This window comes from Eubalaena glacialis, chromosome 7, assembly GCF_028564815.1.
Source record: "Eubalaena glacialis isolate mEubGla1 chromosome 7, mEubGla1.1.hap2.+ XY, whole genome shotgun sequence".
Taxonomy (NCBI): Eukaryota; Metazoa; Chordata; class Mammalia; order Artiodactyla; family Balaenidae; genus Eubalaena; species Eubalaena glacialis.
The window spans coordinates 72859434-72872585 of record NC_083722.1 but is presented as its reverse complement, the minus strand read 5'-3'; the positions used below and the strand labels follow the sequence as shown (position 1 = coordinate 72872585).

At 37.4% G+C, this 13152-nt stretch overlaps 1 protein-coding gene across 5 annotated transcripts in view; it reads left to right on the top strand.

The window, feature by feature from the left end:
• Nucleotides 1-13152, top strand: part of MAP4 (microtubule associated protein 4) — a 113464-nt gene that overhangs the window by 43107 nt on the left and 57205 nt on the right. For all 5 annotated transcript variants that reach the window (XM_061196680.1, XM_061196682.1, XM_061196685.1 and 2 more), the window contains one exon: nt 11797-11919. In XM_061196680.1, coding sequence (XP_061052663.1) covers nt 11797-11919 — 123 coding nt within the window. The remainder of the gene's footprint in view (nt 1-11796; nt 11920-13152) is intronic.

Here is a 13152-nt window from a genome sequence, read left to right as displayed (position 1 = left end):
TGATGGACCCCTCTTCTGAAGATTTGGTGTGTGTTTGCATGCACTGTTAACACACCCTTCTTTAGAAGAGTGGGCCACAGTTACGACTTGAGGGCACAAAAGTGAGTTTTCGTTGCATTTTTTTCAGAGCAGAGAGGAAGCTACCGCATCAAGTGCCTGCAGTGATAATCCTTTTATCAGGCATTAGTAAACCAAAGAAACAGAGGTGTGTTGGGTCTAGGAGGATTCTGGCAGATTATTTGGCCTTGCCTCCCTCGTCGTCGTCGTATGGTAGTTAGGCAGAGTAGGAAAGAAACGTGCCTCTGGTTGTGTGTGGAGAGGAGGGGGATTGAAACCTCACCCTGCACCTAGCTGGCTGCCTCTCTGTGCTGCCCCGGATAGAAGATCTCACTACATGTTAGCTCTATGTCCGGAAGAGGAAGGGGTACAAAAGTCGTGGGAAACCAAACCCTTCCAAGACCCCACACTGCTGACAGACTTGTTATCAGAGTATGAAGAAATCTTTTTGAATCTGAGGGAACCAGAAACAGTAAGAGAGTAAATTGTTTGGACATTAATTTCCTTCTTGATTCGTGTGTGTTGTAGTGTTCCAGATCATATTCTATAATGAGAATGTTAAATATCCATGAATAATTTGCCCTACTTGGGAAAGTGTTTTTTCATTCTCAGTTTAGAGCTGGAATGTCAAGTATCCATAGTTGTCTGGAACAAATTGGCAGAATGAGTAGAAGTCAGTGAAATATGGGCTGTGGACATGAATGCAGTTTAATGTTCACATGTGATTTCTACCACAGTTGAATTTTGATTATGGCTACTTGTAAAATGTTTTCTGGCTTTAAACCAAAATAATTTAAATACTTCCATTTATATACCCTGTTTAGCAGAATGTGAAAATAGAAATGGGGCTTATTATGAGTTATTGCTATTTTGAGGGAATATTTTAATTCCTATTTTGTCTGAAGAAAGAGCCTCGTTTTTATCTCTCTCTACTTAGGGTAGCTGTCTGTCATGTCACAGGTACACAACAGTCATGGTTTATGATGTCTGTTGCCCTGACATAATTATTAATTGTACTGTTTTTACTCTCAAGTGTATTAATCTGCTCTGACCAGGCAGACTTAAGTCTTTGAATAGGCTGATTTAGTTTAACATAAATTTCTATTGTTTAATAGCCCTGAACATTTGGAAAAAGTAAATTATATACTGATTATATTTTAGTATTCAGCAAAAAATATAATGTGAATAAAATTAAATGGAACAAAGGTATTGCAAAAAGTAGAATCTTAATTTGCAGGTTGTATCTCTTAAGAAAAGCCCACCAGAGTTATCGGTATTTTTATGTCCAGATTACTTTTTTCCCCTCCAAATTGCAGTCATTTATTCATTCAACAACCATTTATTGGGCACCATCTAGGTGTCAGGCACAGCATATGGGGCTGGGAATACTGAATGGGAAGACACACTCCTTGCTCTCAGTTGGCCAGCCACAGAGCCATTGAGCAATGTCTTGTATCACGTGTTTAGTGTAAGCACAGGCTGCCATGCAAACACTGAGGAAAGAAGTCCCTGTGTTTAAGAGGAGTGGTACACGCAGACGTTTCCTAGAGAGTGACGCTGGGAGGATGAGTAAGCTTAGGGCAGGCAGACAGTATGGGGGAGCAAAGTAAAGTATTCTAGATGGATAGAGCAGCTCACGTGGAAGAGTAGAGGGATGTGGGTAAGGAATAGTATGGTTAGCTGGGAACGACACTGAAACATTAAGACTGGCTTATATAGGATCTTATGTGATAAATTTGCTCTGTAATCTCTAGGTTATGGGGAAACATTAAAGGGTTTTAAACCAGGGACTAATATGAACATGTTTTATGCTAAGAAGAGGAGCGTCAGACTAGAGGCAGAGACTCTTTAGTTGGTTGTTCAACTTTTCAAACAGATGGACAATCTGTCCCTCCACCCAACCCTAGATGTTTTTTGGAAGCAAATTCTAGGCATCATATTATCCTATCTTTATACCTGTCTGTATCTCTAAAAATCGATTCCTTTTTAAAACATAATTACCCATTCACACACACACCCCAATTCATAACATCAGATGTCCAGTCAGTATTCAGTTCACCAGTATTTTGCCCAGTTATCTCATTTGTTTGTTTTTTAATGACTGGTTTGTTAGAATTAGAATCTAAATTTCTTTTAATCCATAGATTCTTCTATAGGGGATTTTTTTTCTTTAATACAGTTTGGATTTTATGTTTTAAAGATGCTTGAGATTTAATTGTGCTTATAACCAGAGGAGGAGAGTAGAGATTAAAAAGCAAGTCTAGGAGGCTGGAGGACTGAATGGCAAGGGACAGTATGAAGGGTGTACTTGCATAAATGCTGTCCTTGGAAAGGAGAATATAAGAATGCATTTCTTATATTCTCTGGTTGGGCGGGTTTTTTTTTTTTTTTTAATTAAAAAAAAGGTGGAAGATTATACCTCCCTCATAAATAGGAAGGAAAGGGGTAATGGTGGACTCATGTAGGTAAGTTTGCAATAGAGGACAGGGCAGTGGAAGAATATTATTTTCTATAAAGTAAGAGTTTATATGTTGGAATGGAAAATGCTGGAGAAGAGAGTATATGTAACAACCTCTTTGGAGAACAAGAAAGGAAGTTGTGTAGAGATACATGTTTTTATAGGAACAGTGTACATTCAATATGATAGTCGAGTGTCATGGGAGGTAAAAGGAACAGCTGAAAACAATGTAGTGTTTATAGCTAAACTATTGCTAACTTAAGGTGTATTGTGGCCTCATGGTGGTATCCTTCACCTGAGCCCACTCTGGGGAGCATCCTGCAGGATTTCTGGTTTAAGCAAAACGAGCATACTGTGTGGCTTTTTTTAAAATGACATTTCCAAGACAAGCATGCTGGTTTGTTTTACAGCAAACCGAAAAGAAACTGTTAAGTCAAAGTCATCATCTCTTTCCTGCTTGAGACCTTCAATGCTTCATTGTTTTCAAATATTGTTAGAGCTCTGGAAGTCTTTAAAAAAAGTCTCCGGCCATTTTAGGGATGGTCAAATATTATTCAAATCAGGAAGGTTGGTGGGCTTTTTACCTGTTTAGTACAGAGGAGAAAGACATCCTAATATAGTTGGGTATGAGCATTTAAATCTATTTTATTAAAGAAAGTAGAGTTGGTGGAAAATCTGAGAAAGGAGTTAGCTTTCTTCTGTCACTTTTTTTTCTATTTTTAGAAAATAGAAGTACTTAAATTTTTATTTTGAAATAATTGCAAATATACAGACAAATGAAAGAAAAGAACAAATAAAACAAAGAAATTTGTATGTTTTTCCAGATTCACCAATCAGTAGCATTTTGCCACGACTGCTTTGTCTTTCTACAATCAATGTATGTATGGATATACACGTTATTTCCCTGGCCAATTTTGTTTTATATTTGTAATAATAATCTAAGACATTCTCACATGTATTATAGTGTCAACAGTAATTGAAAATAGCATATTCAAAGATTGCCTCCTGTCTTATCTGTGAAGCCCTCTTGCCAGCATTAATTTTCTTACTTCTCTTTACGTGTGTACTTTAAACATCTTCATCGTACAGTTTAGCCCTTAGTGAGATATTGTATTATTTTCTCATTTCTCAGATGGCTAAATTTCTATCACAAAAACATAGTGAAGCCTGAACTTTTTCTTCGACTTCTTGACTCCGGGGGGAGAGAAGGGGGAGGTGTTGGGGGAGGGGGCTAGAAGAATGATAGTGGTAATACATAAGCCTACAGTGTAGTATGGAGAGGTGTGGACTAATATAATAGACTTTTATAAGTGGAAGGGAGCTTAGATACCAGATATTGGTACAATGTTTTGATGATATGGGTGAGAACATTGAGGTTTGAAGGAATTAAATGAGTTAATAACTAAGGTCTCTCCAAAGAGCTGGACTAGAACCTTAGTCTACTGCCCCAATCTATGCTCTTCTTTGCTTCTTTATCTTTTTACCTGACTCTCCAGGTAAATAGCAGAATTCTCCAGAGGGAGAATGTCTCTAAATACTCTTAAGGCATCAGCTCTCAAACTTTTTGGTATCAAGACCACTTTTCACTCTTAAAAATTGGGAAACTTTTGAGGGTGATGAATAGGTTCTCTCTCTTGTGGTGATGGCATACATAGTCAAGATTAATCAAAGTATACAGTTTAAATATGTGGAGCTTATTGTATGTTAATTGTACCTCAGTAAAGCTATTTACAGAATTTTTAAGGACCCCAAAGAGCTTTTGTTTATATGGGTTATATCTATCAATATTTTTCAAATTAGATATTACAACTGAGAGACTTTAAAAAAGTATTCAAAAAAAAAAAAAGTATTCATTAAAATAACAATAAATTCATTATACGTTAATGTTAACATTCTCCCCTCCCAATGTTTTTAATAAGTATACTTCTTTAAAAAAAGTTTAGTAAAAGCTTACTAACTTAAAGTTAGTAAGTAAAACTTTAGTAAAAGTTTAGTAAGTTTAGTAAGTTTAATAAGTATACTTCTTTTAAAAAGTTTAGTAAGTATACTTCTTTTAAGAAGTTTAGTTCTGGTGAACTGTCTGGTTTAATAGAAGACAGCTGCATTCAATCTGTCACAATATGTTGTTTGAGTTGAAGTATATGAAGAAAATCCATTTCACATATATATGTAAGCTAAGAGAAAGGGTATTTTGATAGTTTTTTTTTTTCCGATAACTGGATATTCTTTGATTTGGCATCAAAACTGGACAAGTGGTAGTTTCTTAAAGGTTATTTGCAATGTAGAATCTGAAACCATATCAATGAACTTTTTCTTTTTTTTTTTTTTTAATTTATTTTTGGCTGTGTTGGGTCTTCGTTTCTGTGTGAGGGCTTTCTCTAGTTGCGGCAAGCGGGGAACACTCTTCATCGCGGTGCGCGGGCCTCTCATTGTTGCGGCCTCTCCCGTTGCGGAGCACAGGCTCCAGACGCGCAGGCTCAGTAGTTGTGGCTCACGGGCTTAGTTGCTCCGCGGCATGTGGGATCTTCCCAGACCAGGGCTCGAACCCGTGTCCCCTGCATTGGCAGGCAGATTCTTAACCACTGCGCCACCAGGGAAGCCCTGAACTTTTTATATTCTCTTAAATATTAAGATCTCTTGGTCTGTCTTAGACTTGGAATGGGTGTTACCTGATAGAATTATTCTGGCTTTGATACATATACAGATATTACTACTTGATTAATTGATACTTTTTAAATATTTAGCCATTTGCCCCTTCTGTTAAATGCTTCCAATTTCACAGAAATAGAAACTGGCCACTATTTTTTCCCATTCTACGTTTATAGGAGAACCAAGGTATCTAGGGTTGTTTCCAGTGCATTAAGTAAATTGCTTCTTGTTTTGAATTTCATTTTTCATTCTTTTACTGAAATAGACTCTCTGAGTAGATTGCAATTATGCTAAAAAAAAAAAACCACCACGTTTATTCTGAAGGCTGTTGTTTGTGCAAGGGAGTTTTCCTGCTTTTGCTTGAGTTTTAAGAAGGAAATCTAGGTCAGTTAACACTGAATGAAGATGTGGGAGTGAGCCTCTGTCAAACATGCTGTTTAAAAATAACACTGTTGGCCGGAGGCTGTTCTGAATGTTGCTCCCAGGAGAGCCTCTCTAGGCTGTGCTGCAGCACCAGTGTGGAGGGGAGATAACCAGAGTTGCATGTTCCTTCCCCAGAATGTGCTGGCAAAATGTACCCACTTCTCTGATTAAAAACTACTTTTTTCCAAAAGGGTAAGAAATGTAAGGAGAATCACAGCCTTTTAAAGTTTATTTTAGAACTGAGATAAATTAATCCTATGAAATCTTACTGTTTTAAAAATATTTTTACTAATTTTTAAAAAGTTTTTAAAATAAATATTTTTTTTATTTATTTATGGCTGCGTTGGGTCTTCACTGCTGCGCGCAGACTTTCTTTAGTTGCGGTGAGCGAGGGCTACTCTTAATTGTAGCGGGCTTCTCATTGTGTTGGCTTCTCTTGTTGCGGAGCATGAGCTCTAGGCACGCGGGCTTCAGTAGTTGTGGCACGTGGGCTCAGTAGTTGTGGCTCACAGGCTGTAGAGCGCAGACTCAGTAGCTGTGGCGTACGGGCTTAGTTGCTCCGCGGCATGTGGGATCTTCTCGGACCAGGGATTGAACCCGTGTCCCCTGCATTGGCATGCGGATTCTTATCCACTGCACCACCAAGGAAGTCCCTGTTTTTACTAATTTTAAGAACTATTTATTTATCCAGGTTTTTTTTTCCAAAGAGAATTATTAAGCATATATTCTATTAAAACACCAGGGACTTGGGAGAAATCAAACCAACAGAGAATCTTCTTTCTTTTTTTTTTAATTGAAGTATAATTGATTTACAGTGTTGTGTTAGTTTCCAGCGTACAGCACAGTGATTCAGTTTATACATATGTGTATATATGTGTGTTTGTGTGTGTGTGTATATATATATATATATTCTTTTTCAGATTCTTTTCCCTTATAGTTTATTACAAAATACTAAGTATAGCTCCCTGTGCTATACAGTAGTGTGTATATGTTAATCCCAACCTCCTAATTTATCCCTTCCCCCCCTTCCCCTTTATTTATCCAGGTTTTTACCACTTTTTCTTCTTCCCTCCTCCATATGCTTGTGAACCTTCCCAATGACACTGTGGTTTGTTCTTTGATTCATTGTAATTCTTCTGGCTTAAGCAAATGACCAGTACTTCCTGCTGAGTACTTATGCACAAATTATATCTTGCCAGGTTTTGGGGGGATATAAAAATGAATAGATAAATCAAAGGTCTTAAAATTTAATTTTAGAATTAAAATGCATTTTAAAAATTATATAGCACAACCCTATTGTGTTTCATGTTTTTTTTGTGGATTTGTTTTGGTTTGGTTTGGTGTTTTACTATAGATGAATGGTTTGTGGTTCTAAAAGTCTCAAGGTCACACCCAAAGTTAAGTGACAGAGCCAGGACTGGAATCTAGATCTCCTGATTTGCAGTCCAGTTTTCTTTCTTTAATATCATATTTCTTTCTGATTTAGATTTCTAGCATGTGAAGAAACCTTTAGACAGCTCTAGGCAAAATACGTATTTCTTACTTTTTAGACTTTTTCTCAATTAAAGGAACTGGGCATTGCATTTACATCTTTGTTGGCTGCCTACAGCTAGTTTTTTTTTTTTAAACATGTAAAGCTTTTAGAATAACATATTTGGCTCAAAAGTCTCTTTCTTCTCTCTTGCTTTTCTCCCCCTTTTTTCTCTCTTCCTCTACCTCTCTTTCTCCCTTACTCCTCCATTTTCTCCTCTCTCCCACTCTTCCTCCCTCTTTTCCATTCTTCCTTCTCTCCCTCTGTCGTCGCTGCCCCCTCTTTGGCTTCATTCTCAGGCAGACTCTTTCAAGGTGGGAAGAATGATTACTGGCAGCCCAGGTGTAGTGTAGCCTTATGGCTCAAGATCCAAAATGTCTGTATATCAGATTTCCCCAAAGGACTTTGGGTCTGCCTGAATCACAAGTATACTCGTTTGGCCAGGAAAGCAAAGTACCACGATGGACAGCCATACCAGGATCACCTGGAAGGGACTGGGGTGGTTCCCTTTAGATAGGATACAGGCAGACAACTCTTGGATGCCACTCTGTTTGGCCTTTGACACCCTAGCTATTCTCTAGCTGCCCTCTATGGAGAACTGCTGCCCCCAGTAAGTGTGTTCCAGCCAAATTGGTGTGCTCCTTACTTTCCCATTCTTGCCTGTGGTCTTAACTCATATTTTCCTCTGCTGGATATCTTCTCCACTTTGTCTCTTTCTCAGTCTCCCAGCTCCATTTAATTATATCCTCCTAACTATCCTTCCAGGTCCAGTTAAATTCTAATCTCCTGTGGAAAATATTCCAGATCATCCCATGACCATATTATGTGACCTTTAAACTCCGGTAGCAACACTTAGTACGTGTTATTGTAGACACTTACCCAAATGACCCATTATAGTTGTGGGACTATCATGTTCTTCATAGTTTTCTAAGCACTTTCACATATCCTCCCTCAGCCTTTTGAAGTAAGTAAGGCAGGTACCAGATGTGAAAACTGAGGCTTGCAGAGATTTGCATTGTTGGGTATATCTTAAACCCTCAGCTAGACTAATACTTGCTGCTCAGTTTTCGTCATGCCCAAGTACAGTGTAATGGTGATGATAGTGATCAGTGTCCATGAGAGCAAGACCTTTCACCGTTTGGTTTGCTGCTGTATCACTAATACCTAGAACAGTGACTGGCACATAGCAGGTGCTTAAATAGATAATTGAATGAGATATGGTTTAAACTTCAGGGGCTTGGACTAGGTGATCTCCTAGGTGCCTTCTTCTCTAAAATTCTAAGGTTGCCGCTGGGGCAGGGGAGGGGGGGCGGATAAGGAAAGAGCCAAGGACATGAAATAGAAGCGGTCACAGATTTGTTTTTTTTGTTAGTAATATGCAAATTATGACCACTAATACTGTTTATAAGAAATCTATCTGTCAATTAATAATTCAGAGTAAAATAATTCTTATTGGTGCTTCTTGTTTTTCTATTTCTTTTTTTGGACTCCCTGTAAATAACCCAAATCATGTACACCAGCAGTGTACAGAAGATAGGGAAAGAGATCAAAAAGTATTGAAAAGGTGGGAAGTTTGCCTGGGGAAAACTGAAGTGAAGAACCTCAATCTCTGTTTTTTTCTTTAATATTTCATATTTCTTGGTGCTGTTAATTCAGAGCTGCATAATCACCAGTTGATTCGTTCTTGCTGTCTTATTGCTCTCCTGAGGATTTTACGTCTTTTGTTTCCGTCAGCCTTGAGACTTTTTCTCCAGCACCACCTAAAAATCAGAATGTGGCAGTTATCAAACTGGCCCTATATATCTGCTGAAATAATGATGAGTACATATAAGCTACTACAGAATATTAAATCACACAGTTAACCCAGTTGGACTATAGTCAGCTCTGGAGAACTTCCTTGTGTTGAAATGCCATTTAAAGTTGGCTCTCTTAAAGCCAAAGGAGGGACAGAAAAGAGAAAGAATCCTGGGGAGAGACCAAAAGGGGGAGGGAGGGAGTGCTTTGAGGGGATGGAGAGGTTGCATTTCAGCCTCTGGAGGTCTTAGACATGAGTTTTCCAGGGCCACATTGCAGGATGTTTTAAGTCCCTTCTGGTAGTAGATGCCATAGCTGAGCTGTATTGCTGAGTTTTTCTCTTCTCCCTGTCCCCAGGTTGTACCATAACTAATGGTGTATTTACTTCTGTACCTTTGTCATTTATTGATAGTTGACCTAGGGAATAGCTATGTGTGGAACATCCTCTACATCCATTGTAAACTGTTATTGATGAAAGATGATTATGATGATCAGTTTCCATCTTAAAAAGATATTCATGACAGATACTGCCTAAATTTTAGAAAAAGTCTCTCCTGAAGAATTGATTTGCTTCCTTCTCTTATAACTTATAGCAGAAGTTTCTTAGTTGTGTGCAGGTCTGGAGGCCTGGAACCTTCTTCAGAGAAGAACAACTGCTAGAGGCTCTCTTTGACAGGTAGAACTTGGGAGGCTTTGTCATGTACAGTCTACCTTCAGCAGATATGTTTCTCAGAGATTAGGCATTTCACTTACATAAGAAGAGTTTTAATTATAAAATTATAATTGAAATATCTTAAGTAAAAATACAGTATATTATCCCCCTTCCATTCTCGCAGGCATGGAAGATAACTTAAAGTCCACAGATTTATTATGCTTAAGTAAAAATGTTTATAGAAAAAAAAATAGCCTCAGATATCTAACATTCTCTTGGGATGTGTTCCTGAAGGAACATTTCAGGGAATGTAATCTAGGATAAATTTTTTTGTTTCATTCCTCTTCCTCCTCTTTCCTCAAATGCTTCATGTAGTTGAAATCAGATTTAGGTGATTCTATGAAACATGAAAATAAAGGACAATCTTGAAGGGGAAAATTTGCACTTCAAGGCAACCTGATGAGTTAGCTAGTAATAAAGGAGGGACAGTTCTGCCACTTACCCTCGAAGTTTGTCTTGAGATTAGCAGCAGGTATGTGGATCTTTTTGAAGTACCCTGTGGCTGAGCCTTCTCCTTCTCCCAGGTACATCTTTTTAAAGTCCTAGTCTTTTTTCCAGAAACAGGGCAGTAGGGAAACTTCAACCGTGTTTGTACTGTAGCTATTCAGCCTTTCAAAACTTCTTTCCTCACTCACTTCCATACCCTTCTCCACAAAAATTCATAACCCCCAACAAGGGAAGTATACGCTAAAGGCACATACCTGGGAGTCCTAGATTTTTTTTTTTAACCACTTTATTGAGATATAATTTACATACTATAAAATTCACCCATTGTAAATTTATATAGTTGTGCATTCATCACCACAATCCATTTTTCAAAAAAATTTTTTACCACCCTTAAAGTTATCTTGAGTCCATTTACACTCAATCCCCATCTCTATTTACAGTCTAGGCAACCACTGATTTGCTTCTTATCTTTATAGTTATCTTTTCTAGAAAACTCATATAAACAGAATCATACAGCATATAGTCTTTCATGTCGTGCTTTTCTCACTTAGCTTAATGCTTGTAAAGTTCATCCATCCATGTTGAGGTGTTTATCAGTATTTCATTCCCGTTTACAGCTGAATAATATTCCAGTATATGTACCATATTTTGTTTATCCATTCATCAGTTGATGAATTTTGGGTTTGTTTCCAGTCTTTAGCTATTATGAATAACATGGCTGTGAACATTCATATATTAGTCTTTGTATAGATATTTGTTTTCATTTCTCTCGGGTAGACACCTAGGAGTAGAATTGCTGGGTCGTGTGATAAGTCTAAGTTTAACATTTTAAGAAACTGTCAAAGTCTAGATGTAAACTCCTACATTTTTCAGCAAGGGTGCCAAGATAAATTAATGGGGGAAACACAGTCTTTTCAAGAAATGGTGCTGGGAAAACTGGATAGCTGTATGCAAAGGAGTGAAGTTAAGACCCCTACCTAACACCATATAAAAAATTAACCCAAAATGGATCATATACGTATGTGTAAGAGGTAAAACTATAAGACTCTTACAAGAAAACATGGGCATAAATCTTTGTAACCTTAGATTAGTCAGTGGTTTCTTAGATATGACACCGAAAGCACAGATGACCAAAAAAGTAGATAAACTGGACTTCACTGAAATTAAAAACTTTTGTGTTCCAAGGACATCATCAAGAAAGTGAATCTTACATTTCAGTAATAAAAAAAACCAAGTGGCTTAATTTAAAATTGGGTAAATTATTTGAATAAACCTTTCTTTGGGGGAAAAAAAACATAAAAGTGACCTTAGATAAGCACATGAAATAATACATAACATCATTAGTCATCAGGGAAATGCAAATCAAAACCATGATGAGATACCACATCACACCCATATCTAGAATGGCTAAAATAAAAAAAGATAATAGCAGGTGTTGGTGGAGAAGTTGAAGCCCTCAGACATTACTGGTGAGATTATAAACTGGTGCAGCCATTTATATACATTTATGGAAAAGTTTGGCAGATCCTCAAAATGTTAAACATAGAATTGCTGTATCACCTAGCAGTTCAACTGCTGAGCATATATACCCAATAGAATTGAAAACGTATGTCCACACAAAAACCTGTACTTGAATGTTCATAGCAGCATTATTTACAAAAGCCAAAAAAAATCAGATGTCAACAGTGGTACCTTATAACTTTTGTTTCCTGTTTCTATTTGAAGGGTCTCCAACTGAATTCCTTGAAGAGAAAATGGCCTACCAGGGATATCAGAACAGCCAGAACTGGCCAGAAAATACAAACTTTTGCTTTGAACCCGAGCAAGTGGTGAATCCTATCCGGACTGGTAAGTGCAAGGCTTGCTTGTGACTGCTGAATGTGAACTATGACATAAACATGGAAAAGCCACAATCACCACTCAGATAAAACATTTCAGCCTAATTATAGCTTGTAAAGCACAACCAAGGTGTAATTATTTCCCCTGAACATTTAGTTGACCCTTTCTCCTCTCTATTTATCCCTTCTTCTGAGGCAGGTGCCCCTTTGTTTTCTCCCCTTCAAAACCTGTTTTGAGTAAATAAGCTGAAATTCATATTCATTGAGGACTAAATGATCAGTAGTACCTTAGAACCTTAATTCTTCCAAAAGGAATTATTATAGTACTAATAGCACCATTTGTCAAATGCCTATTTTGTGCCAGGCACAGTACTAGAGCCTCAATATACATATTATCTGCGTTTCTTACCTAACTCTGCCAAGTATATATTATTCTCATTTGACAAAAAAAAAGAAAACTATAACTTTTACCCAATTTGTATAAAATTCAAACTAATTTATAGAGACAAAAAAAGCCTATTTGTAGTTGCCTAGAGCTGGAAGTGGTGGGAGGGATGGACTGCAGAAGCACCTCAAAGCAGTAGTCGATAGCTCCATGTCAGAGTTAATCAGGTTGAGAGCTCATGTTATTTGTTTCCACTTATATATGGTTTCTTTTTTGCTATCTAACTTATAAGGCGCCCATAACTGGTTCCAGATGATCTAGTACTTGATGTTCTGTACCACTCTCCAGTCATTGGCTGTCCCAGATGTATGTAATTTTTAAAGAAAGCTTTAATGAGATGTAATTCACATACCATACAATTCACCCATTTAAAATGTACAATTGAGTGGATTTTAGTATATTTACATATATGTACAGCCATCACCAGAGTCCATTTTAGAATATTTTTTGTCACCTCATAAAGAAACTCAGTACTCCTTAGATTTCACCCCCATCTCCTTATCCACCCCAGCCCTAAGCAACCACTAAGTCTACTTTCTGTCTCTATAAATTTACCTATTCAGGACATTTCGTATAAATGGAATCATCATGTTAATATGTGGTCTTTTGTGACTGGCTTTTTTCATTTGGCCCAGTGTTTACAAGGTACATGCATTTTTTGGCATGGATTAGAGCTTCGTTCTTTAAATGGGCATGTAATATTTTGTATGGATACACTGCATTTTGTTTATTCATCAGTCGACGGACATTTGGGTTGGTCCCCCCCTTTTTTTTTCAAACTATTGTAAATAATGCTTT